At 40.3% G+C, this 22,516-nt stretch overlaps 1 protein-coding gene across 2 annotated transcripts in view; it reads left to right on the forward strand.

The window, feature by feature from the left end:
• The window catches only part of si:ch211-243j20.2 (uridine-cytidine kinase-like 1), a 38,263-nt gene that overhangs the window by 10,043 nt on the left and 5,704 nt on the right, over positions 1-22,516 (forward strand). For both annotated transcript variants that reach the window (XM_034699948.1, XM_034699949.1), the window contains exons 4-12: positions 1,888-2,058; positions 5,825-5,896; positions 13,964-14,153; positions 14,266-14,327; positions 16,553-16,569; positions 19,324-19,422; positions 19,604-19,697; positions 19,828-19,890; positions 22,357-22,479. In XM_034699948.1, the coding sequence (XP_034555839.1) occupies positions 1,888-2,058; positions 5,825-5,896; positions 13,964-14,153; positions 14,266-14,327; positions 16,553-16,569; positions 19,324-19,422; positions 19,604-19,697; positions 19,828-19,890; positions 22,357-22,479 (891 nt within the window). The remainder of the gene's footprint in view (positions 1-1,887; positions 2,059-5,824; positions 5,897-13,963; positions 14,154-14,265; positions 14,328-16,552; positions 16,570-19,323; positions 19,423-19,603; positions 19,698-19,827; positions 19,891-22,356; positions 22,480-22,516) is intronic.

Below are 22,516 nucleotides of genomic sequence, written 5' to 3' on the forward strand. Positions count from 1 at the left end.
GCTCCGAGCTCTGACTCCGTGACAGACCGGATATTGTTGTTACGTAACAAAAACACTGAAGTCTGAAACGGCTCGTTTCACACACATTTACAGAAAGGTGGAGAAATCAGAACAGGGGCAGAATGGATTTTTTTCATTCTCGGGAGTTTTGTAGACAGGGACACATATTTCAGGTAGAGAACCATTAAAAAGTCAATTTTGCATGATATGTCACCTTTAAAGGTTACTGCTCAGCTCCAATCTGCACAGATGAAATGTTCAAACCAAGCCAGAAACCTTGGTGTAGTCTTAGACTCAGACCTTAATTATAGCAGCCACATTAAGACCATTACAAAGTCAGCCTACTATCACCTGAAGAATATATCAAGGATTAAAGGACTCATGTCTCAGCAGGATGCAGAAAAACTGGTCCATGCATTTATCTTTAGCAGACCAGACTACTGTAACGGGGTCTTTACAGGACTCCCTAAAAAGTCCATGAGACGGCTGCAGCTCATACAGAATGCTGCTGCTCGGGTCCTAACAAGGACCAACAAAGTAGACCACATCACTCCAGTTCTTAGATCCCTACACTGGGTTCCTGTCTGTCAGAGAATAGACTTTAAAATCCTGCTGATGGTTTATAAAGCACTGAATGGTTTAGGCTGATCTGCTGCTACTTTATGAACCACCTCGACCTCTGAGGTCATCAGGTACTGGTCTGCTTTCAGTCCCTAGAGTCAGAAGGAAACATGGTGAAGCAGTGTTTAGTCATTATGCACCACATATCTGGAACACACTCCCTGAAAGCTGCAGGTCTGCTCCAACTCTCACCTCTTTTAAATCAAAGATTAAGACCTTTTTATTTACCTCTGCCTTCCCATCTTAGATTATTTTAACCCACTTTAAATAAAAATTTTAATGTAATTTTTAATATATTTCTAGTTTTCCTTTTCTTTTCTGTTCTATTATATTTGTCATTTTAATTATGTTCTTTTATGCTTGTCTGAATGTCTCCAATGATTGTAATATTTTAATGTAAAGCACATGGAGTTGCCCTCGTGTATGAAATGCGCTATACAAATAAAGCTGCCTTGCCTTGCCTACAAATGAACTCTTGACAAGGCTCATGTTCATTAGAAACCATTCCAGGAGACCACTTCATGAAGCAGACTGAGAGAATACCAAGAGTGTGCAAAGCTGTCATGAAGGAAAAAGGGGGGCTACTTTACAGAATCTAAAATAAAAAACATATTCTGCTTTGTTTAACACTTTTTTGTTAATCAAATAATTCCATATATGTTCTTTCATAGTTTTGATGTCTTTGGTATTAATCTACAGGGTTTAAAATAATTCAAATAAATACAAACCCTTGAATGAGAAGGTGTTTCCAAACTTTTGACTGGTAGTGTAAAGAAAACAGAACAAAGACAGAGGAACAGGAAGGTCTTGAGGTGGTTTTTAAATGAGTGAAGTGAGTCAGAGTTGAGGATGTGTGGAGGGAGGGAGTTCCAGAGAGCCGGGGCAGCGACGACAAAGGCTCTGTCCCCCATCACCAAGACCAAGCACCACACCTTGGTTTTTAAATGATTGAAGTGAGTCAGAGTTGAGGATGTGTGGAGGGAGGGAGTTCCAGAGAGCCGGGGCAGCGACGGCAAAGGCTATGTCCCCCAAGGTGTGGTGCTTGGTCTTGGTGATGGGGGACAGGAGGTTGGCATTGAGATGGGGAGTGGCGTTGGAGGAGGTCAGTCAGGTATGAGGGGGCGAGGTGATGAGGAGGATCTTGATGTGGATTAATCATAAACTGCAGCAAAAGCTAAACATTCTCTTGATATTACCTCAAAACATTCAACAAAGCACCCTGCTAGACTTCTTGATCTTCATTCCTGCTGCTGTCTCGTGTGTTAGGTGTTGAATAAAGACGAGCAGGAGCTGGCGGCCAAAAACGAGTACAACTTCGACCACCCTGACGCCTTCGACTTCGAGCTGCTGATCACCGTCATCCGAAAGCTGAAGAAAGGGAAGAGCGTCAAAGTCCCCGTGTACGACTTCAAGTCTCACTGCAGACGGAAGGAATGGGTAAGACCGTCTCACCTGAACCCTGTTTTTAACTGACTGTATCCACTTTAATCGCCACACAGCTATGGGTACTACAGCTGGAGATATCTCACATGACAGTTCAGGCATGTTTCAACGAGAGGAACTTTACCCCAGAACTACGTGCATTTCGACCAGTGGACCCAGGGTCTACATTTAGTTCAGGGGTAGATAATCTCCCCCTTAAAAAGCCCCTGCTAGTGGGGTAGTACTTTTCAAAAGTCCTGGGACTTTCGGGGGGCGGGGCCTGTAATGATGAACATGTCTGATTGGTAGATTAACCGCAGTGTTTTTATTCCGCCCTCCGTCCACAATAACATCACACACATCTGTGATTCACTTGATTTCTCTTTCTTTCATTAGTTTTTATTTGTTCTATCTTTTTTGTATGTGTGTGTACTTTTCAAAAGAAGAAGCTGGGATTCTCTTGATTTAGCAGCTTGTAACAGTTGTCTTCTCTCAGCCCACCGTGAATGCGTCTCTCCTCCCGGTGTTCCGCTTTTAAAAGTGACCCTGTAAACTGGAGACCTTCAGCTGAACGTGTCAGTGTTTGTGGAGTTTACACAGCTGTTGAAACACAGAGGGAGTTCCTGGGAATGCAAACTAGTTTAGTTTTTATTAAGATTTCAAAATATCCTCATCAGATATTTAATGATCGTCTAAAGACGTTTATGAGGGATGCATCCGGCTGAGAGTCTTCAGTTAACAGGGTCGCTGTTTAAACCAAAACACCGGTCGATCTCTGCCACGGCTTTTTGAGTTCAAAAGGATTTTAAAGCCGTGTTGAAACGTCTTTGCTACTCGCGCTTATCTCCTCTCACGTGTTGATTCATTCATTGCTTTTTCCACGTTTTTAATCGCAGGAGCAAAATTTTCACTTTTTTTCATGTTTTTCTGCTTTTGGAGCACAATTTACAATTTGAGGAAAATTTATTTTTTTCGACAGGCTCCTGTCAACTTTTTTGTCAACATTTTTTTGTCAACATTTTTTTTGTCAACATTTTTTTCAAAAAAAATTTTTCAAATTTTTTTTTTAAAAAAAATGATTTTAAATTTTTTTTTGTTAGATTTTATTTTTTCAAAAAAAAAATTTTTCAAATTTTTTGCCAAAACTTTTTTTTCCCAGATTTTTTTCCAAAAAAATGTTTCCGAATTTTTTTTTTCAAATTTTTTGTCAAATGTTTTTTCAAAATTTTCTTCAAAATTTTTTTTTCAAAATTTTCCAAAAACCATTCACAGTCATTGTTTTTTCCATCTGTGATGAATGGCATTCGTCTTTGTTTTACTGCCCTCTACTGGTCTGGTGGTGTAGTGTCAAAGGATTTTAAAGCCGTGTTGAAACGTCTTTGCTACTCGCGCTTATCTCCTCTCACGTGTTGATTCAGTGAATCCATCTGTGATGAAATATAGCACCATCTAAAACAGCGCCAGCTGAGTCTCTTCATGCTAACAGGCTAACTGTTGTGTTGCTCATAATGATACCTACCTGTCCGTCTGCTTCTATGGTGTCATCTGTGATGAATGGCATTCCTCTTTGTTTTACTGCCCTCTACTGGTCTGGTGGTGTAGTGCGTTTACTTTTGTTTTTTCCTCTATACGTCACTGACCTGATTTACACAATCTACCCGGGACTTCAGGCCGCGGTCGAAACGCAGACAACAATGGGGGCACAGGAACCTTTTAGTTCAGGGTAAAGTAGATCTGGGGGCTAAAAGACCCAGGAACTCTTGGTTGAAATGTACTTTTATTCCTGTACTGGTTTATTTTTCCTCTTTGCCGATCTGGTCCCTGAATCACTTCGGCCCTGTCTTTGTTTAATTTAGCAGATAAAGTCACCACAGCTGTTACAAATCACCGAGCACCTCCTGGGATGTCACGGGAGCCGGTGCCAATTGAGACGGCTGCTAATTAGCTAATTATTAAGGATTTAGTGAGCAGGACATTAACCCAGGCAAAGAGCACAATGGCGCTCCTGAAAGCCTCGTGAAGAATCAATCTGGTGTTGTAGCCCTCCGACAACTCCTCTCTATTTCTCGGCGATGTAATTTCATGGCTGAAAGGCACAACACCGCGCGGGGAATCGCCTCTCACGACTCTGAAATCATTTTACGGGCCTTTTGTAGAGGAGGGGATGTAATTAAGCCCCCGGGCCCCGAGGGGGGGGGCGGAGGACTGCCAGGTTCAGAGAGCTCCAGGCCGTATATACTCTGTGTGTTTATGTTTGTCTGTTTTATATCCACCAAGACGAAGAGGAGGGAGAGGGTGTAGTAGTTTCTTCTTCTATGGTTAAACTAGAGGTCACCTTCTCTCTCTCTCTCTCTCTCTCTCTCTCTCTCTCTCTCTCTCTCTCTCTCTCTCTTTACTTTAACACATTACAGAGCCTCTAAATCATCTCCACACAGAGAACAGGGAAATGAACAAATCGATAAACACTCATCTGTTTCTTTAGAATTCACTTTCAGCTTTTCACACACAAACCTCGCCTCAACGCTCTCCCTCTCTCTCTCTCTCTCTCTCTCTCTCTCTCTCTCTCCCCCTCTCTCTCTCTCTCTCTCTCTCTCTCTCTCCCTCTCTCTCTCTCTCTCTCTCTCTCTCTCTCTGAATCAATACTGAAGTGTCCAGTCCATTGACTTTAGCATGAAGCTGGTCAGTGAAAGGTAATAGGATTGTGACATACTCAGCAGCATTTTGTCTTTGATTGAGACAGTGATTAATCTCTCCCTCACTTACACACAAACACACACACTCACTCTCTCACGACTCACACACACACACATTTATTTTCCTCCCTGGTTGTGAAGAAGTTTCATGACGAGGTTTATCAGGATTTTGTTGCTTGTAGATTATCTGTGAGCTCATTTATAAGAGAGATATGTTGGAGGAAAACCTAACATCAAGACCAGGATCAGATCCAGTCCCATCTTACAGACAGGACTCAGTCTGATCTCATCTTAATCCACCATGAGCAGAGCACTTTGCAGCATTTAGCAAGTTACAGTGGCAAGGACAAACTTCCTTTAACAGGCAGAAACCTCCAGCAGGACCAGACTCATGTTAGACACACATCTGCTGAGACCGAGTTGGAGAGAGGGATAGAGGGAGATGAAGAGAGAGAGAGATGATAGTGGGGAGACGGATAGTAGTAGTTGTAGCAGCTGGAGTCTGGCACGTCCATAGCAGCAGAGATCCAGAGGAACCTACGAGACAAGGGAGCTCAGGGACTCCAGAAAGGTCTATGGTTGGTAACTTTAATGGGACAGGAAGAGTTAAAGTAAGAGTCAGGCAGAGAGAGGGGATCCCAGTGTCTCAGTCTAAGCCTATAGCAGCATAACTTAGACCTGGTCCAAGCCTGATCCAGCTCTAACTATAAGCTTTATCAAAAAGGAAAGTTTGAAGCCTACTCTTAAAAGTAGAGAGGGTGTCTGCCTCTCGGACCCTGACTGGAAGATGACTCCAAAGGAGAGGGGCCTGAGAACTGAAGGCTCTACCTCCCATACTACTTTTAGAGACTTTAGGTACGGCGAGCAGGCCTGCATGTTTGGGCTTATTTGTTTTAGTTCACTGAAGGCTCATATCTCTAGTTTTACACCTTTATATCTCACTCCTACACATTTCCTGTATTTCGCCATGATTCTTTCTGTATAAAGTCACCTGAATACTTTGCAGGGACATAAAAAACGTATTGTTGTTTCTGATAAACTTTGAGGAAACAAGTGAAGAAGAAAACCTTTTGATTTGTTCCTCTCAGAAAACCGTGTACGGGGCCAACGTTGTCATCTTCGAGGGGATCCTGGCTTTCGCCAACAAGGAGCTGCTCAAGGTAAGACTCATTTATCTTCTTTATTATGTCACAAAGTTTATTTATTACTTTAGTTTTTAGCTGTTCCAAACACATTTCCTGAGGTGGAATAAAGTTGCCGTGTCATATTTTGTACCCTGTCATTTCATTTTAACTCACATAAGCTGGAACAGTTTTTCATTAAGTCCCAATCCAAACACTTTGGACTCAGACTTCTCTCTCTCTTTCTTCTTCCTCTGTTCTCTGTGTCAGTCCTAATTAATGACTCTGTCTGCTCAATGGCGACCAACACACTGATTAATACAGAACAGAGTCTTTCGATTCTGAGCGGAGACGTTAAATAAGCTCATTTATCTGTGTGGTGAGATGATTCATAAAGACGTGTGCAGCTAACAATCTGTTCTAGATCAGATATGTCAACTTGAGCGACTCGTCTGCTGGACGCCGTGTTACCAAAGTCAACCAGAGTGTAATTTCCCACCTTTTTGGAACGCATCAGATGTGATCAATCCGGCTTTGATTCAACAAATATCATATCAACAAACATTTGAAAACTTGTTATCTTCTCCTTTTGAAGACCAACATGATGAAGTCTGTATTTTTACAATACTATACTATACTAGTGATGGGCGATATGACGATATATATTGTACATACGATAGAAAACTGTCTATCGTTTTCTGGCGGGGCCTTAGTGTTTGGCTCGGCCCTACTAATTGGGGGTCCATCGGGGCTGGGTGGGTGGCTGGTGTCCCTGTCACCCTCCGTCCCCCTGCTGCCCCCTCCCCTGTGGGGGCCTGGTCCGCGGCTGCCCTCGGGGCCGGGTTTCCCGGGGTTCCCTCGCGGTCCTCTTGGAGGGGTGGGGTGGTGCGCAGCTGGGGGGGTGTTACTACGGCAGCCATTGGGGTGTCCCTCCATGCCCCCGCGGCCTGGTCCATCAGTCGCAGGGCGTGGGTGGGGGGCGTGGCTGAGGGGAGTGGTCAGGCCGTCTGGGGGGGGCAGGGGGGATTGGCCCTGCCGCCTCCGCCCTCCCCCCGCTCCGGCGCGCCGGTTGGTGGGCTCTGGTCCTGGTCCTGCCCGTCTGCCTGGCTGTCTGCTCCTGGTGCCGGGCCCCCTCGGCCCTGGTGGCTCCTTTGGCTCCGTCTTGGGGGGCTGTAGGGGCGGTGTTGTGGGGGTGTCCCTTGGGGGGGCTGCGGGATCTCTCCCCCCTCGCCCCCCTTTCCTCCTACTGGGTGACCTGGGGGTCGCCCTGGGTGCTCCGGCGGTACTTGCTTGCTTCCGGTCTGGGTCCTTGGCTTGTCCCCTGGCCTGGGTCTCCCGCGGCGGGTTGGGTCCTTCGGTCTGACGGCTCTCGCGGCCCGGGTGCCGAGCCGTACCGCTCGGCTAATCTGACCCAAGTGGTTTCATCTGCACCAGTGGTGGTCTTGTTACACAAATAGAACACAGCACGGCGGCAACCCTCTGACCCAAGCTTCAGTAATGATTGTGGACACTAAGGGTTGCTTAATCATTAGGATCACCCCACAGATTTTTTTTTGGCATCATGGTGAGATGGTCCCTCTCCATCTAAGTGTGTTAGGTCTCTCTCTCCTTCTCTCTCCCTGTCCCTTTGTATATCCTTAAGTAGTCCATATCGTGATAGAAGATTTTTTTCATATCGCCCACCACTATACTATACTATATTTACTTCTTACAAATCTGAATTATGATGTTGTTATTTCAGCAAACGTACGGCCGTGAATTACAAGAAATTGTATTTTCTATTTTTGGGGTTCATACCTCTAAAGCAAGCTAAAGTAAAAGCTCTGAGTGATTTACTTTTTACAGTGAAGCTGAGACTCACCAGAAACAAAACCCCTGAATGTTTCCTTTTTATTAATTTGAGATTATAAACAAAAACTCAACTCAACTTTATTTATAAAGCACTTCAAAACGACCACAGCCGGAACAGAGTGCTGTACATAAATAGACAAACAACGCAGGCATAAAAACATTTAAAACACAGGATAATAAAACAATAAAAACAATAAAACAATAAATAAAAACAAACCATAAAACACTAAAACAGGAGCAGAGTCTCATGTAGGGTTGAAAGCCAAGGAATGAAAATGGTCAGTCATACAAACAATCATAATAAAGGTTATTAAAATGAACACACAATAATCTTAATCCATACCAACAGTTAAATTAAAGCCATGAACATCCTGTATTTATGCTTGTGTGTGTGTGTGTGTGTGTGTAGGAGGAACCTGGTCAGTGAGGACAGAATGAATCCTGCAGACTTTACTACACCACTGTCGAGGGTGTGAGCTGGACCGTGGTGATAAGACGCCGGGCCTCCCCCGAGACCTCGGCTTTGTGCTCGATTACCCTCTGATTCACTTTATAACAGCTGCCGTCCGCCGTGATTGATTGTGTTCGAGTCCATTCTCGTGGTTGTAGTCAATTATTGCTGCAGATCAGATATGCTAATGAAGAGGTCTGAGGGAGTGAGGCGCTGCTCACTGATGTACATGTTGGGAGTGGAATGAGATGATTAATCTGTTAGAGATTAATAAACCCACTGAGGTAACCATGCTTTAAAATATGACCGCTTTTATGGCAAGTTTGAAATGATAGGATTTTTGATGGTTTCCATAAAAGATGGAGGACGTGACAGCCCTCCGAAGGTGAAGCCAAAACACTTAGAGCACCCCCTGCTGACAGGTTGAAGTATAGGTCTTAAAGCCTCCTCTGTGTTAACAGATGGGAAACAGGTCAGACTTTAAAATCCAAATATATTCAAATTTTACAAGTATATATTTTACCAACAAGAACTTTCAGACGTTTATTCATTTTTATTGTAAAATGAAGAAACTTTATAGAAATGTAAAAAATAAAAAAATATTTATAAAAATAGAATAAAATCAATTAAAATAAAATCAATCAATTCAAAAAATCAAATGAAAAACAGATCAATAAAATAAAATAAATACTAGATCAATAAAATAAAATAAAAAACAGATCAATAAAATAAAATAAAAAACAGATTAATAAAAAAAAAAAATACCAGATTAATAAAATAAAATAAATCCCAGATTAATAAAATAAAATAAATACTAGATCAATAAAATAAAATAAATATCAGAACAATAAAATAAAATAAATACCAGATTAATAAAATAAATACTAGATCAATAAAATAAAATAAACACCAGATCAATAAAATAAAATAAATACTAGATCAATAAAATAAAATAAAAAACAGATCAATAAAATAAAATAAATACCAGATTAAAAAAAAATAAAAAATACCAGATTAATAAAATAAAATAAATACCAGAACAATAAAATAAAATAAATACCAGAACAATAAAATAAAATAAATACCAGAACAATAAAATAAAATAAATACCAGAACAATAAAATAAAATAAATACCAGATTAATACAATAAAATAAATACTAGATCAATAAAATAAAATAAATACCAGATTAATACAATAAAATAATCCCAAAAAATGAATAAAAAAATATAAAAAAATAAAAAATAAAATGATGCTAACACATCATTCATAATGGTAATAATGCAGGGCTAAAAGGAAATTATTCCAAGTTAAAAGCCAGATTAAGAAAGTAAGTCTTAAGTTTACTTTTAAAATACACCCAGAGAGCTCACCGTCTTAATGTCCAGAGGCAGAGTTCCACAGTTAAAGGAATTAAAAACAGAAAGCTCTCTGGCTGACACTTGTGAGGTACTTGAACATTTTAAAGGGACGCATTCAAGGACCTTGGTGATCGTGGTGGATAGTCAGCTTGAGACGTTGTATCTCAGTCAGTGCATTAACAGGAGGGACGTACTCAAGGACCTCTCTCTCTCTCTCTCTCTGATCGCCTGCAGAGCACGGTCAGGGGTTAAAGGTTATCAGGGGTGACGGAGACACAAGTTCATGGAGTTCATTGAGTTTGTGGCGATATTGTAAGAATAGAAAAAAAGACAAATGTACTTGAGCTGATGGGAACCCTGAAAGAGGAACCTGCTGGTCTTTTGTTTGAACATATCCCATAAAAAAGTGACCGGATGTGACGTCAGACTTCCTCAAGAAATGGATGAGCAGGTTTCTAAAAAATATCCCCATCTGTGTTTTGTTCCTCCCTGAGCGCTGTGACAAACAGCAGCTGTGTGTTTCCTGACGGAGCAGGTTAGAAAATGATCTACAGCCTCGGCCTCGCTCTCTAACCTTTGGGATCAACCCTTCCTCATTCCTCTCCTCCCATAGGCTGACAGCCGTGCTTATCCAGCAACCACGCTGTCTGTCGGTCCTTCAGATTTACAGCGGGCAGAATCCACCGGCTTGTTGTGCATCTGAGTTACACCTTCACCGTCCCGCTGTCATCCTCATTTAAATCACTCACAAACTTCTTTTCATCTCAGCAGGCGTCAATAGTTCTTTCGGTGAGCTGCTGTTGCCTCTGTGTTGTGATGCTGCCTCATTGATTTTTCCTGGTTTTGCTGAGTTGAGGTTCAGTTTAATGGAGCTTAGTGGACGGATGAACGGCTGACTGAGTCTTCAGAGCGACAAAGATAACTGATGTGTCCGGGTTTGATCCTTCAACATGTCCTGACCTGAACGACACATTTCAGCTGTAAAAGTGTCAGATCATTGAAGCAACTCTGAAAATATTTCCTCAGTGTCTCTTTCTGCAGCGACGCAGCAGTCTCGTTTTTTATACGACTTAAAGATGAAGTCTCCTTCAGTCGGTCATTCGTTCCCCACTTATTTAATACATCTACACTGGGTTCCAAATTACTATGCAGGTAACCTTTTCTTGAAAATCTGGAAGACTGATGTTCAGAAAAAAATAGTGTTTTAGTATGATATATTTAAAGGTGACATATCATGCAAAATTGACTTTTCAATGGTTCTCTACCTGAAATATGTGTCCCTGTCTACAAACCCCCCGAGAATGATGAAAAATCCATTCTGCCCCTGTTCTGATTTCTCCACCTTTCTGTAAATGTGTGTGAAATGAACCGTTTCATACTTCCGTGTTTTTGTTACGTAACAACAATATCCGGTCTGTCACGGAGTCAGAGCTCGGAGCTTGTTCAGCCCATAGACCGTATAAAATAATACTCAACCCCTCCTCCGTTTTTCATTACCTGCACAAATGTGTGCTAACAAGGAGCTTAGGAGGGAGGCATGCTAGTTGTAGGCTGTCTTAATAAACACAAAGGTCGGTTTGACTCCCCACGTCTGCAGATTTGAAGATCTAGTGGATGATTTTTATTTACCATGGATACGTGCTAGCGCTAGTTAGCATAGCTACATAGCTACATGTCGTAGCTGTAGCTGTGTACCAAGACACACGTCGACATACTGACAAATAAAACAACAAGTAAACACTAGAATCTGTGACCAATCCTTCAGGAAAGGTCCCTGCTGCCTTTCTGGCAGAGGTCGGTTTTACTCCCCACGTCTGCAGATTTGAAGATCTAGTGGATGATTTTTATTTATCATGGATAAGTGCTAGCGCTAGTTAGCATAGCCACATAGCTACATGTTCGTAGCTGTGTACCAAGACACACGTCGACATACTGACAAATAAAACAACAAGAAACACTAAATCTGTGACCAATCCTTCAGAAAGGTCCTGCTACAGGCGCCTCTCCATCAGGATCAGATTCTGGATCAGATTCAGAGGGTTGAAGTAACGTGATCTGTGAGCAGCCGTGTATATTCAGCCAACATGTAAACATTAGATCAACGTGCTGGAGAGCCGAGGCACTTCCACTTCCTGAGGGGGCGTGGTCAGAGAGAAAACAGAGTGTTCTGAGGAGGACTGAAGAAGATGGCTTTTCAGGCAGACCAAAATCTGATTTCAAAGTGTTTTTTTGAGCATAAACTTCAAAGACATGTTTTGGGGACCTCTTAGACCAATATATATTGATGAAAAAAGCGTGATATGTCACCTTTAAGGCCTTGTGCTTTAACAAAACCCTTTTTGTTTGAATCTACAAAGCTTTCTAATATTCTTTATCACAGACCAAGTATATATTTAGGTGTGCCACATTATTATGCAAGTTCTATTCAACTTTGTCAAGAAAAATGACCTGACCAAAGAGGAAGAGTCAAACTGTCAAGAGTCTGAGTAAGGGGGAATTTACCAATGATATAAGCCAAGAAATGACAGCGTGACCACCGACCCATAAAAAGATACATTCAAAATAGTCAGGATGGGAGAAAACCCAAAGGAGAAAAAGCTTGTCGAACATTATAAAAGTGAGAACTGTCAAAAATCAAACGAGAGGTTGCTAAAAGACACTTAACGACCAGTCAGGCCGTTTTTAAAGCTGTTGGGCTGAATGATGTAGTCAGGTCTATTTGATGTAGCACACTAAGGTGAGTGGCAAAGGTCCAAAAGGCATAGAAAAGACCTCCACTGAAGAAAATACATCATGAAAAGCGACTGGAATGGGCTCAACAATACATGAAGGCAGACTTCTCCAAAGTTATATTCACCAATGAGTGCCAGGCAACCCTAGATGGACCTGATGGGGGTGCATCTGGTTGGATTTCAAGTGGCCATGCTACTCCAACTCATCTACGACGTCTACAAGGCGGTGTTGGTGTTATCTGACACTGACACTGTTGATGATGAACTTGTTGGTCCTTTCTGGGTTCAGGATGGTTTAAAAGTGTCCTTCCATTGAGGAAAAGTCAATCAGCTAAAGTGAGAAAGATGGGTGTGTATGTGGTTTCTATTGGTGCCAGCCTCAAGTGGACACTCGAGGAACTGCAGTTTTTAACACTTCCTCATTGGCTTCAATTCTAGCTTTTAGAGTGTTTGTTGAATGGAGGTCGGATTGATCCTTTCTGATGCATTCAAGGACGTCAGGAAATCGTATCACCTTTTTTTTTTGCTTTTGCAACACAACTTCAAGTTAAAATGTTTGATCCAGAACAGATTGTTAGCTTCACACGTTCACACTGATATCTGTTTATAGAGATGAATAAATCATCGTCTGATTAGAGATAGGATGTCGTTACAGTGGATTGTGTTCTGCCTGCTTTTGCTCTCCATACAGACTGTCTACCAAAGCCTGCCGATATGGTATTAGTCAATAGTACTTGGACTTCAAAAGTACTGCAAGATGAAACCAGAACACTTCCACATATTTATTCAGAAGCTGTAAATATGGATAAGACAAAACACAAAATTTTAATACTTCACCTTGTGCTGCTAGCAATGTCAGTCGTTGATAATAGACCAATAGACCAGTTTCCTTCCATTGAGGAAAAGTCAATCAGCTAAAGTGAAAAAGATGGGTGTGTATGTGGTTTCTATTGGTGCCAGCCTCAAGTGGACACTCGAGGAACTGCAGTTTTTAACACTTCCTCATTGGCTTCAATTGTAGCTTTTAGAGTGCTTGTTGAATGGAGGTCGGATTGATCCTTTCTGATGCATTCAAGGACGTCAGGAAATCGTATCACCTTTTTTTTTGCTTTTGCAACACAACTTTGAGTTAGAATGTTTGATCCAGAACAGATTGTTAGCTTCACACGTTCACACTGATATCTGTTTATAGAGATGAATAAATCATCGTCTGATTAGAGATAGGATGTCATTACAGTGGATTGTGTTCTGCCTGCTTTTGCTCTCCATACAGACTGTCTACCAAAGCCTGCCGATATGGTATTAGTCAATAGTACTGGGACTACAGACGTACTGCAAACTGAAACCAGAACACTTCCACAGATTAATTCAGAAGCTGTTAATACAGATAAGACAAAACCCAAAATTTTAATACTTCACCTTGTGCTGCTAGCAATGTCAGTCGTTGATAATAGACCATGTGATCGTAGACATGGGTAAACTAAATTAATCAGGTAATGATAAATAAAGGTGAAAAAAGCATTTCTTCCAGTTCTAACAAGATTAGAAATAAATGAATAATATTTTAAAAATAAGGTTCATGACAGTTTTTGAGATATCTTTTGACAAAACTCAAATAAAGTTCGATGCATTCAAAAGTTATAAATCCTCACTGGAGCTTTAATGAATAAATCCAGATATCAGACTGACTCTCTCCCCGCCTCTCCTGCAGCTGCTGGACATGAAGGTGTTCGTGGACACAGACTCCGACATCCGCCTGATCCGGAGGCTGAAGAGGGACATCTCCCAGCGCGGACGGGACATCAGCGGCATCATCAAACAGTACAACAAGTTTGTGAAGCCGGCGTTCGAGCAGTACATCGAGCCCACGGTGCAGTCTGCGGACATCGTGGTGCCGAGAGGTCGGTGTAAGAACAGAACAACACCGGCTTCATCTCATACATGTGCACTGAGGCGTCTGAAGTTCTGTTAGTGTTTACTTTCTTTTACATCTTGAAAACTTTTTATTCTCAGGTGGAGAAAACTTTGTAGCGCTGGATTTGATTGTTCAGCATGTTCACAGTCAGCTGGAGAAGGTAAGAGTCTCTCTGCTTGTTCCTGTTTCATTTGTTCGGGTCGTGATCGAGCTTTATCGGACTCACCTGAACATTTGGTTTATCTTCGCTGGTTCCCCTTATAGATTGTGATTCTTTGTCCGGTCTGTGAGGGATCCTTTGTAGAGAAAGTGCGGCCTCAACTCCATGTTGTTACTTTTCTTCTCTATAATTCTAATCATGTCGGTTTAAGACTGAAATCAACCATAATGCTAAATGAAACTTAAAAACACATCCTTCAGTAACTTATTTGAAGACCCCTCTTCATCTCATTGTCCCCATCCTCCCCCTGTAAAGGCCGGTGAACCGTTTAAGACCTAATCCAGTTACCTGAGATAAACGGTCGCATAAAACCAGGACAGGTGTCCTCCATCTTCCCTCGCCTCGCCGTACTGTCAGCCACTTTATGACCTGTACCAACCCATGATCCGCTCCACCTCCAACATGTTCATTAATGACCACCAGTCCAACACACTGAGCGTCTTTCACACTCACATTTATGACACCTGCAGTGAGACACATGAATCAATGCTGTGGTTCTTAAATGATGTAGTCTCAGCATCCACCATGAAATTTGACGTGTTTAAATGAGAACTGGTGGAGTTGTTTAAGGAGGGTAGAGACTATGAGTGTTCTGGAGGGGCCAAATTCCACCAGATCCGTGTCAAGTCCGTCTCTGATCCGTCACAGCACCGTCCAGATCTGATGTGTCAATGTAAAGTCAATGTGTTAACTTCCACTGGATCCGCTCCTTTTGTTCTGGCTGCATCTCTGATCCGGCAGGTAGGAGCCCTCCGGATCAGATACACAAGACTTCTATTGTTGTCGGATGGAAAAATTCCAGAAAAATTCCCCCCAAAAAATAAAAAAATCCCAGAGAAACTCAGAGTGAAGATTTTGGTGATTTGTATTCACACATGTGACTCGGACCGAACATTTTCAGGAAGCTTTCAGGGACTTCTGTGCATGTGTGAATACTGCTTAACGGACAAATTCCACCAGATCTGTGTCCCATCCGTCTCAAATCCGTCACAGCACCGGATCTGATAGGTTTCCATTCTAGTCAATGTGTTAACTTCCACTGGATCCGCTCTGTTGCGTTCTATTTTAGCCGGATGCCGGAGCATGACGCATCAACCTCAACAGAGCAGATGGAGCGGGACAGGCAGTCAGGTTTCACCAAAACAAAATGAAAACATCCGGTTAATTTTCAGAATAAAACACTCTGTGTTATCACCAGATCGTATTTCACTTAACTACAGCAACAAACCAAAGTCATGATGAGCGGAGCAAGGCCTGGAGTCAACAGGTCAGAGGTTTTCAGAGGACCAGAAAGACAACATGGATGAGGAGAGGAGGAGGAGGAGGATCCTTGATTCAGTGATTACTGTGGGAAAACCTCGGACACATGACTCCAGCTGTCCGGCGGTCCAGACCACAGCGGATTGGAGACGGATCGGACACAGATCTAATGGAAGTCTGATTTTAGTCATTTAAACATAAATTAGAATTCAAACTATCCAACTAGTCTGAAGGCAAAAACACTCAGTAAGCAGTCTAAATGATTCACACTGTTACACAAGTGTGGCTAAAGATAGCAGAGCTAGCACCACCAGCCTTCAGTCCTCCTTGCAAGTTAACGTCCTCATGCCTGTGCTGGTTCGTCATCGCTCTGGTGGAGTGGTCATATGTCAGTTTAACCAGACACAGCCTACATACAACTTCATCTCCATTTACTAGATCAACATACTGACAAACCACGCCGCGCTACGAAATGACATCTGTCACCTGTGCTTGTTTACATCCAGGTAGTAGAGCTTTATAGCAGTAGATATTAATCAGAGCTTTAAATAAAAGTGCAGCACATACTTTCTGCCAGGCTCAAATCTGTGGCCATCCACTTTTCTACTCAATAAATGATCTTATGCTTCCTGTAAGCTGCGATCACACAGTCTACTCAGGTGTATAAGATTGTCTTCTTTCATTATAAATCTTGACAAAGTGAAGATTTCATCTCAAAGTGTCTCTCCCCTGATTTTAAAACAAACCCTGTTTGATGATTTCCTCTAAATGTTGATCTTTGTTTTGATCTCATGTTTCTTTCTCTTGTGTTTTACTGTTTGTTCACACAAACCTGTGTTTGTGTGCACCTGCCTTTGCGTGCACGACCCTCCCTTGCGTGGCTGAATGCTGTGTAACCATTCCAGCGTGAGATCACTGTGAGGTATGACTGCTGCTTCTTTGGTTACTTTATCTCCTCCTCCATGATCCTTCTCCTCTCTCCTCTTGCTTTTATTCTCTTCTTCCATACTTCATTTGAAAACAAAGACACATTTAATATATTTAGTTTATATCCTGACTCTTTTACTTATAAAGAAATACATGTATGAACACTCTCAGGTGCTCTGTAGTAGAGCTGGGCGATATTACAAAAGATGTTGACATCAATAATTATCATGATAAAAATCAAATCATTAATTCATTCAAATTCAAAGTCAGATTTCTGCTCCTGAGTGAAAGTTGAAGACAGTTTGTTAGTTTGTATCTGGATTTAGTTTTCTGATGAGCTTCTTGAATCCATCATTTCTGACGCTGCTAACAGGAAGCAGGTCTTTAATGTAGATTTTTGTGAAGTTTTAGTTTGTAGATTCTGATTTATCTCAGGTTGAGATGATTTGCATAATTGGATTTATTTACCCACATCGTAAAAGTGTTTTTAATGAAGTGTATTAAGTTAATAGTTAACGCAGAGTCGACACAGTGTCAGACTAACGACTCCGCAATGAGCTAGTAGGTTTTGAGTTTCCTTCAGAGTCGCTGTCGCTCGTCTCAGCTGTGTTTACATACCGCTCCAAACGTCTTTAAGCCCCGCCTACCTCTCACCCTGCGACATGATTGGCCGTCTTCTTCCTTTGTCTAATGTATGATTACAAATAGCATCTAAGACACATTAGCGCCCCCTCCCTTTCCAGTGGTTGTGGGCAGTAATTACAGGTGTAAATATAATCAAATTTTTAAAATACATTTTTTTCACTGATATGTTTATTGACATTTTGCTAAATGCAAAACAACACAAAACCAAAACAGCACACAGACAGTGACACACAACAACAACAACAACAACAACAACAACAATAATAGTACATATTATATTAAAATCTAGATGATAAAGCGAAGCATATACAAATGAATATGTATAAATAAATAGCAAAATAAAGGAAATAAATAATGAAGTAAATAGATAAATAAAAATAAGAAATAAAAACAATTAAAAATAAATAAATTGTGGGGCGCTGGTGGCCTAGCGGTCCAAGCGCCCCACGAACAGAGGCTACAGTCCTCGTCGGAGGGGTCGCCGGTTCGATTCCCGTCTGGTCGACCATTTCCTGCATGTCTTCCCCCGCTCTCTACTCCCCACATTTCCTGTCTCTCTTCAGCTGTCCCATCAATAAAGGCAAATAAAAGGCCAAAAAATATAACTTAAAATGAATAAATAAATAAATAGTTATTGGTCGGTCTGCCGCCCTCAACAACACTTTTGAAAATTGCCCATTAGGTAATCACCTAATCAGGGATCTCATGGAGGTCCAGCTCCTGCAGATACTTAAAGAATGAGTCCCACATCCTGTGAAAGTCCCTCAGGGAGCCTCTCACTAAGTGTCTGATTCTCCCCAGCAAATAATATCACGATAATTATCGTTATTGAATTATCGCCCAGCCCTACTCACCAGCTCAGAGACAGAGTAAAGGTTAAAAAGAGTCAACATCAACTCAAACAAACTCTCTCTCAGGTGTTTCTGTTGAGGCAGCTGGTGTCTGTTTGTTAGCTCCCTGTGTGAGCATTAAAGGACTAATCCGTACTCTCAGCTCCTAAAGGGGCCTGTTGGAGTGTGAATGAATGGCGTCACCTTACATGAACCCACTTTAAAGACAAATAGAAGCGAGCTGGCCGCTCCTCTCCTCCGCCCTGGACTGGAAAGTATTTGTTCAGTGTTGCACGGCGGTGATGGAGTGGAGCTGATTCTCTGTTCTAATGCTTTTTCTTTCTCTTCTCTCTCTCTTCTCTGCTCTTGTTCTTTTATATACTTCCTTCCTGTGTTTTTTTTTCACCTCCTCCTTCTCAACTTTTCATTTCTAAACCTCCACAATTGAATATCTGTCACCTTCTCCAGAGGAAGCTGCGCTGGGATATGTGAGGCTCGCCTTGTGCATCCTCTCTCTCTCTCTCTCTCTGGTGTTGTAGTTCTGTAGATGTGATGCTCTCTGGTTTTGGTGCTACAGGCTGCTGTGAATTTAAAAAAAACCCTCACATGCTTGTCTGATGCTTTTCATGACCGATTGAAGACGGTTCGTCAGAGAAGCATTAAACCACTTGCTGTTGTGGGTGTTCAAACTGAAGCATGCCTTTTTTTAAAGTTCAGCATAATCAGAGCATGCAGCAAAGTGTGTCAGCTGTGAGGTCCTGACAGAATACGTTAGCTTGTTTTGCCGCTCTTGGCCGTGTAAGCATGTGTTTGAAAGTGTATCCACTTCATGTGCTGAGTTCCTGAATCTCATTTCTTTGTTTTGGTTTTGTTTGTTTGAGCTGAAGGCTCCAATTGAAAGCTAAAGTCTTGACTTCCAGCATGAAGAGAAATACAGAATCCCCTGCTTCTTCTGCAGTTACATGACGCTAACATCTGCAAACATCAGCTCACAGTTTCCTGATGTCTGTCCCTTAGCAGCTCTCTGAACAGATTATACTTTGAGTTATTATTCTGAGAGATCAGAGCAGCTACTCTAACCCGAACCCTGGAGCTAGCTGCACAAACTGTACAGTAAAGAATCCCTGACAGAGTTAGGATTCTGTAGACGAGACCTGTTTTTGAATCTTTCTTTTCTTTTTGACAATCAGCGCCCCCTACTGCATGTTGGTTTTATCCCCTCTAATCCCTCCATGTGCTCATCCTGTGTGTTTGCTTCTGTTTGGCTTTCACAGATCAGCTCTGGCCTCGGCTCATCAGGGTCAGCCTTTACCCAAAACCCTCAGTGTGATGGAGAGCACGCCGCAGGTCCGAGGCATGCACACCATCATCAGGTCAGAACGCACACTCACACACACTCACACACATCCTGATTTGAGGATTTGAACGTGTCTGAGGAGAATTAAAGCTGCAGAGGTCGAGTTATCCCAACTTCTCCTCCCTACCATGAGTCGAGCTCTCACACTGACACAATCTCTCTCTGTGTTTCCTCCTGACCTCTGTGTGTCCATGTAGGAACAAGGAGACCAACAGAGACGAGTTTATCTTCTACTCTAAGAGATTAATGAGGCTCCTGATAGAACATGCTCTCTCCTTTCTTCCCCTCAAGGTGAGATTTCTTCTTTTTTCATGTGAAAGTGTCACCATAAAACGACCCACTGCTCTCCTCCTCTTTGAAATTATCTTCATGTTGCTTTTGTAAACGTCCAGCTGACTTCTCTTCTTCCTTTACTCTCCAGCCCGTGTCCGTGGAGACGCCGCAGGGTGGCGTCTATGACGGGAAGAGGCTGAGCGGTAAAAGAGTGAGTCTGAGTCTGAACTTTTGGTTGTGATTTAACATTAAGTCTGTGTAGTCATCAAAGTCCATGTTTAGTATCTGAGCACCTTTTACCAAACTCCACTTTTCCTCTTACTGACAGAAACAGAAGAAAAAAAAAAGACTTTATTCTAATAAATGTTCAACTTTTTTCCCTTACAACATTATTCTTTTATTTTCAGAATTTTTTTTTTGTTACAATTTTATTCTTTAAAATTTACACCTACGACTTTATTCTCATACATTTTAAACTTTTTTCACTTACAATATTTTTCTTTTGAATTTACAACTATTTTCTTTAGGAATCAAGACTTTTTCAACTTAAGACTTCATTTTTTTTAAATTAATGGTTGTTTTAACTTATGACTTTATTCTTTAAAATTTTCGCCTACTTCCACCTACAACTTTATTTTCATAAATTTTCCACTTTTTTCTCTTACGCCTCTCCTTTTGGAGTGACGACATTTTTCACTTACAATAAAAAAAATAATTTTAAACTTTTGCAATTAGGACTTTTCACTAACGACTTTATTCTTTAAAATTTTAAACTTTTGTCACTTACAACTTTATTCATTTAAATTTGTGACTTTTTTCACTTACAACTTTTTCCTTTTTAAATTTACGACTTTTATCATTCACGACTTTATTCTTTTAAATTTTCAACTTTTTTTCAATTACGACGTTTTTCTTTTGAATTTACGACTTTTATCATTCACGACTTTATTCTTTTAAATTTTCAACTTTTTTTCAATTACGACGTTTTTCTTTTGAATTTACGACTTTTATCATTCACGACTTTATTCTTTTAAATTTTCAACTTTTTTTCAATTACGACGTTTTTCTTTTGAATTTACGACTTTTATCATTCACGACTTTATTCTTTTAAATTTTCAACTTTTTTTCAATTACAACGTTTTTCTTTTGAATTTACGACTTTTATCATTCACGACTTTATTCTTTTAAATTTTCAACTTTTTTTCAATTACGACGTTTTTCTTTTGAATTTACGACTTTTATCATTCACAACTTTATTCTTTTAAATTTTCAACTTTTTTTCAATTACGACGTTTTTCTTTTGAATTTACGACTTTTATCATTCACGACTTTATCTTTTAAATTTACGACTTTCTTTCAATTACAACTTTATTCTTTTAAATTTACAACCTTTTTTCAATTACGACGTTTTTCTTTTGAATTTACGACTTTTTATCATTCACGACTTTATTCTTTTAAATTTACGACTTTCTTTCAATTACAACTTTATTCTTTTGAATTTACAACTTTTATCATTCACGACTTTATTCTTTTAAATTTTCAACTTTTTTTCAATTACGACGTTTTTCTTTTGAATTTACGACTTTTATCATTCACGACTTTATTCTTTAAAATTTTAAACTTTTGTCACTTACAACTTTATTCATTTAATTTTGTGACTTTTTTCACTTACAACTTTTTCCTTTTTAAATTTACGACTTTTATCATTCAAGACTTTATTCTTTTAAATTTTCAACTTTTTTTCAATTACGTTTTTCTTTTGAATTTACGACTTTTATCATTCACGACTTTATTCTTTTAAATTTTCAACTTTTTTTCAATTACGACGTTTTTCTTTTAAATTTACGACTTTTATCATTCACGACTTTATTCTTTTAAATTTTCAACTTTTTTTCAATTACGACGTTTTTCTTTTGAATTTACGACTTTTATCATTCACGACTTTATTCTTTTAAATTTACGACTTTCTTTCAATTACGACGTTTTTCTTTTGAATTTACGACTTTTATCATTCACGACTTTATTCTTTTAAATTTTCAACTTTTTTTCAATTACGATGTTTTTCTTTTGAATTTACGACTTTTATCATTCACGACTTTATTCTTTTAAATTTACGACTTTCTTTCAATTACAACTTTATTCTTTTAAATTTACGACTTTCTTTCAATTACAACTTTATTCTTTTAAATTTTCAACTTTTTTAAAATTACGACGTTTTTCTTTTAAATTTACGACTTTTTATCATTCACGACTTTATTCTTTGAAATGTACGACTTTCTTTCAATTACAACTTTATTCTTTTAAATTTTCGACGTTCTTTCAATTACGACTTTTTTCTTTTAAATTTACGACTTTTTTCACTCAACTTTGTTCTCGTAAATGTATGACTTGATTCTCATTATCTTTTTTTCTTCTTTAATGTGGCACTTATCCTCTGTTTTTTTAAAGACCACATGATCCCAAAAAATTCGGAGAGTTTTCAGGATCAATTTGAAACCAAATTTAGAATTGAACAGTGAACGTGTATATTGTCTTTTTTTGAGCCGCCAGGAGAACAGTTGATGGATTTATAAGTCATAATAGATTTTTAACGTTGATAAATAAGGCCTTCAAATATAATCTCATTGATCAGGAAACATAAAGTAAACCTAAATATCTGTGTGTGTGTGTTTCATAGATCACAGGTGTTTCCATCCTGAGAGCAGGAGAGACCATGGAGCAGGCTCTGATGGCTGTGTGTAAAGACATCAGGCTGGGAAAGATCCTCATCCAGACCAATCACGACACAGGAGAACCAGAGGTTAGTCAGACTCAGACAACCTGTGCAGCACCTGACC

The sequence above is a fragment of the Notolabrus celidotus genome, chromosome 13 (genome assembly GCF_009762535.1).
Source record: "Notolabrus celidotus isolate fNotCel1 chromosome 13, fNotCel1.pri, whole genome shotgun sequence".
Taxonomy (NCBI): Eukaryota; Metazoa; Chordata; class Actinopteri; order Labriformes; family Labridae; genus Notolabrus; species Notolabrus celidotus.